The sequence below is a fragment of the Schistosoma mansoni genome (assembly GCF_000237925.1).
Source record: "Schistosoma mansoni, WGS project CABG00000000 data, chromosome 4 unplaced supercontig 0032, strain Puerto Rico, whole genome shotgun sequence".
NCBI lineage: Eukaryota > Metazoa > Platyhelminthes > Trematoda > Strigeidida > Schistosomatidae > Schistosoma > Schistosoma mansoni.
Window position 1 is genome coordinate 1,357,164 of NW_017386017.1, and position 5,328 is coordinate 1,362,491.

The following is a 5,328-nucleotide window of genomic DNA, read 5'->3' on the forward strand; positions in this document are numbered from 1 at the left end:
TCCTAATAACCACTTGCTTGTGTAATAAAGTGAAGTTTAAATTCACTTGGTGTTATTTGTTTGAATCTTCCCATTGATGTTTAGGACTGCTAGCCATTATCCATCTTTGCTTACAAGTCTAGATTATGTTAACTATACCTTAGTTTCAATTTTTGAAAATACAAAAATATAAAGATTCTTTCCTTTAAATGGATACTTTTTTATTCAATTTCTTAATTCCCTCTCACTTTTTACTGATCCAGTTTTTATCGAATGTTATCTTCCAGTGTTTTTTTTGACCTGGAATATCTTTTTTTTTTCTTTTAATCAAAAATAATCGATACATCTTTGATATTTATTTTTAAAAAAAAAGATTGAATTCAAATCAATAATTCCAATAGAGAGATATTGTCTAATTGAACATGCTCATTGGTTACCAAAATTTAATCGATAAATTTGGGATATTTCAGTATATTTTAAAGAATTCAACTAATTTGTTTTTATGAATCCATATTTTTTTCCGTTGTTGATGTTATAAATAGTAGGTAATCAGCTTCTGTTAGCATATGTACATCATAATAGGATTACCTCGATATTGTTGTTTAATTACAAGCTTTTATTTATGCTGATTGGGTAGCTACCAGTGAAATCTAGAATTGGAGTTTAATCCTATATGGGAATTGTCATTTTGATTAATCTGTACCCTAGTGTTGATGCGCTTACATTCAGACTTAAATGGAGTAGTTTGTGTTTCAAGCATCAATTCGTTACTCATTGAACTACTGAATTCAGAAAAAACTCTAGTTTATAGAATTGGTATTGAATTTATTCGTAGGAGTTTGTATTTTCCCTTTTGTTCAGCTTTAAAATTATTAAATTGATTTCGTTTAACATAATAATTGTATGGGGAATTAGATTACTTCCTATGGTTGTTATATTTTGGTACTATGGGTATGAAAATTAAAATGGGTGTCTAACTCAGTAATAATTACCATCTACAGAACAATTAGTCACTACTGATACCCATTGGTTCTAAACGTTTGTTTTTTTTGCTTAAAAAATGAATGGTCGATTTGAGTTTATAATTTCAGAATGTTTAAATTCGATTGAGTCGAGATCATTCAATATCAGTAGTCACAGATAAAACAAAAAATGTCTCATCGGCTTCTGTACAAAATGAAACCAGATTTAAGTAGGAAATTACAACAGGGAAGCTGTACTTAACTCATTTATGGTTAGAACCTGCCAATTCAGTTAATATAAAGAAATAGTTGTGTGTTCCAAGACTTATAACAAGTGACACAATCGTTGAACAAATGATGTATTGTGATTTACTAACCCAACTGATAAGGCTTTGATATTGGTGAGACTTGGTCTAAGTCTTAATGAAAATACTAATATTGGTTGGAATTCAAGTAATTCCATTTAACGAAATTTAAATAAAACGAAATCATCCTAATTTAATCATTGTTACTTTGAATTAACAATCTAACAGTCGGCGTTAAAACATTTGCTAGGGATAATGAGTCTACTCTGTTTACAAGATATTCTATATAAACCCGATTGTTAAGAGTCCTTCAGTTTGATAAATTAATAATGTCTAATTATCTTCGACAGTGCACAAGTATTTACAGATGAAGTAAAACTCATGAAAACAAACCTCAGTGTGATCATATCCTGTTATTTTTATAGTGGTTGGAGATTTAGTATTTTTCAAAGTTGAAATCATTAGTCAATTGAAGCTAGATCACCATGGAAAACCTGGAAGCACTGGACGGACGTTTCGTCCTATTATGGGACTCCTCAGCAGTGCGCATCCACGATCCCGCACTCGCGGGAGAGGTAAATCCAGGAGTTCTAGTGGGAAGCCGTGACTAGTGGAGTTCAAACCACGTCTGTTGTGAGATATCGACTCACTGAAGACAATCTTTGAACGGTTGCTCAACTTCGTGGATTGATTGAAGTTAGACATTAACACTGTTGGATGCCGGCTCAGTGTTCTATCGGTTGAGTGCTCTGGCGCGAGACTGGTAGGTCCTGGGTTCGAATTCATAATTCTATACGGAATATTCAAAGAAATTATTACTGAATTATTTCATTGTAATGACTCTAAGTCATTTTTGGGAATAACCATTTTATGCCTAATATACATTATCTTCACATTACATCATAATACATTGTTAGCTAGAAAAACTCTAAGTAGCATTAGGTTAATGAATAATAAACGTCATTCCGAAAGTTAAATGAGATCTTGGAATGTCTAGACATATTGTTTACTCACTGTAACTTTAAACATGTATCGGGAGATGCATCTGACAATGGTTTTTGAGTTGCGATTCTCCATGAATTTCCTAGTGATTCTTAAGAAACTTTCATATTTCACACACACTTTCCTCTGCAGAGTAACAATAAAGTCAAGCTGAGAAGTAAGAGTTTTTATTCACTCTTGCAGCCTAAAAGCTTCATAAAATTATTACATAATGGAAAATCTACTTGAGACCGATCATAAGGACTTCGGGCTCAAGGAAAGTGATATCTTTTCGTACAGCTAATTAACTGTAGAACTGGATATACCGGTAGTAGTCAACCATTGGCCAATCACAGATCAATCTGATTAAACACAACATATTTCAGTTTTATATCTTATCTGTGTTAGCAAGCATAACTTCTCGTCTTGAGTGAATGTTTTAAACAGAAAAGCCTGTTAACATCATACACCTAGGTAGTAATTATTATTCACGTTTTAAATTCTCAATCATTACTGACACTGTTACTACCACTACTACTACTCTAGAATTTGGCTTGATAATTTTATCTCATTGTGTTAATACAGTGTGGTAAATTGAACCGATGTACACATGCACCAGGTTCTGCGTTGTACATGACTGACTTACTAATGGAGCGATTCATGACTATCTCTCCGAATAGTCATTCTTACTGTCACTTCATGCAAGCAGAGTGAACGGGTTTGAGAATAGTTGAAGAGCATAATTAATTGACACTTGTTGGTTTCGATTCTGACACTGAAGAAAATCCTGTTTAGGAATTACGAAAATTTATGATAAATGTAACCTACTGTATATGTACATAAAATTAATGATTGATTATTAACATATTTCGTGCTACATATTCATTATTGCTAACTGAGTGACACTGATTATATGTGTACTGTGTTCACCTTAATGATCATCGAGTTTAGAGAGAATAGATGTTACGAAACTTTAACTACATTTCACACATATAATAAGATGGAGGCTAGAAACGAGTCTGTTTGCATGTGTTAAAACGGCCATTGTTAATAAGTGTTTAGAAGCATGAAGCTTAGATCTACAATTAATTATCAACTTAACAATTCAGTATGAATCGATCATAACAGTCTTCACCAGATTAACTAAGTAGTAATTTTCATAGTTGAAATCATGGGTCAATTGAAGCTAGACCACCATCGAAAACCTGGAAGCACTGGACGGCCGTTTCGTCCTATTATGGGACTCCTCATCAGTGCTTCAACTGACCTATGATTTCAACTATGAAAATACTAAATTCTCCACAAAACCCCCTCTAAGTAGTAATTGTAGGTTCAGTTTTCTTCTTAACAGGTAATTAGTGTGTAGAGATTTTCTGATTTAGCCTATGTTTATTTTTATTGTATCATTTTTCAAAGACATTTGTTTATATACTTCATTTAGTATACTAAAATATCACTTCCTTATTTTTTTTTCTTCCTAGTAAATATCTATTATTTTTGTGATTATGTCCAGTCAACGTTCTCAACTGCTTATCTCAAGTCAATCATTAACCACAATGGATACAAATACAAATGTGACTAATTCACCATTGGCTTCAGTTAATCCTACAGCAGTACCTTGTGGTCAATGTCTTATAACAAGTACACAAAATATTTTAAGTGGACAACAAAATCAATCAACTGGACATAGACCACAATTAAGTCATAATATAGCAGGTATACAAAAATCAACGCATACAGTTGTACATGCAGCAGGTGTACCAGCTGTTATGGAAACTTATGTACAAGGTAATCGTGGACTGATTGCTCACTATCCATTAGGAACAAATACATTACACGAAATACAAACACTTCCACGAGTTGTCGAACAAGTTAATACTACTACTGGTACTGGTACTGTTCAACAATCACAATTTGGAGCTAATTATCGTCCTATATTAATTGCAAATACAGCAATAAAAGGTCGTAATACACCTGGAAGTAATAGTTTACCAAATAATCAAACATATCAAATGATTGCTTATCCACGTCAAGCTTTAAATATAGTACAAGCACATGGGAAAAATTCACATGCCCTACCAATTGGTACTATTAATACTACAACTGGTGCTACGAACTGTGGCAATACTCATAATAATTTGATGTTGGCTAGTGTAATTACACCTGAATGTTTAACAACTGATTCTAGCAATAATGCAGCTCGTATTGCACATCTTCTAGCTCCTTCTGGAACACATCCTACTGCTGCTAACTCAACACATATTGGTGGTAATGCTCAACTTCTTGTCTATTATCCTCAACAATCAAATACTGGCAGTAAGTGCTCTTACTTTGATCTATTTACACTAATAGTTAACTTATCTTAGACTATTTGAAAATCATTAGCAACAAATGCTCTGTTGATTACACTTGTTAAGATATAGATTTGCTTATTTAGTAATATTATTTACGAGTACAGTTGTAATAAGTGAAGATTTCATATCTCTTCGCTCATAAACCTTTAGGTGCTTGCCTGATTCGTTAAAAGATCTCCTAACCCTAATTCAAATAACTTTGGAATTCAAGTACTCAGTCTTTAAAGGTTCACTTATTATACTCTCATTATATCTGATATGATCAATCATTCATAATTTGATTACTGGACGATCCATCATTCGAATGTTCCGTACCTAATAGTAAAAAAATCAATAGAGTTTGATATTTATTGATTATATGATATGACATTATCAGTAAGAAGAATGACTCGAATTCATAATTCACTAATATTAATGTTCAAAGTTTGATTGTTATGGCATGTTGTTTGTTTTGCATTTCCTTCTCAATTGTTTATTAATAGCTCTGACTATGTGACTGAATAACGTAAGATGAACTTTGTTGAAGATCAGTAAAAATGATGGTTTTCGTTTAGTTTAAATACAGTCAATTTGTTTTACTAAACTTTAATATTACGATTGGAACATATGAATTTTCATAGTTGAAAGCGTGAGTCAATTGAAGCTAGACCACCAAGGAAAACCTGGAAGCACTGGACGGCCGTTTCGTCCTATTGTGGGCCTCCTCAGCAGTGCGCATCCACGACTTGAGGAGTCCCACAATAGGAC

At 32.8% G+C, this 5,328-nt stretch overlaps 1 protein-coding gene across 1 annotated transcript in view; it reads left to right on the forward strand.

Annotated features, from left to right (window-relative positions):
* Nucleotides 1-3,732: 3,732 nt before the first annotated feature.
* Nucleotides 3,733-5,328, forward strand: part of Smp_148870 (hypothetical protein) — a gene marked incomplete at both ends in the record, with an annotated part of 53,584 nt that continues 51,988 nt past the window's right edge. The window contains one exon of the mRNA XM_018791156.1: nucleotides 3,733-4,543. Within this exon, the coding sequence (XP_018645670.1) occupies nucleotides 3,733-4,543 (811 nt within the window). The remainder of the gene's footprint in view (nucleotides 4,544-5,328) is intronic.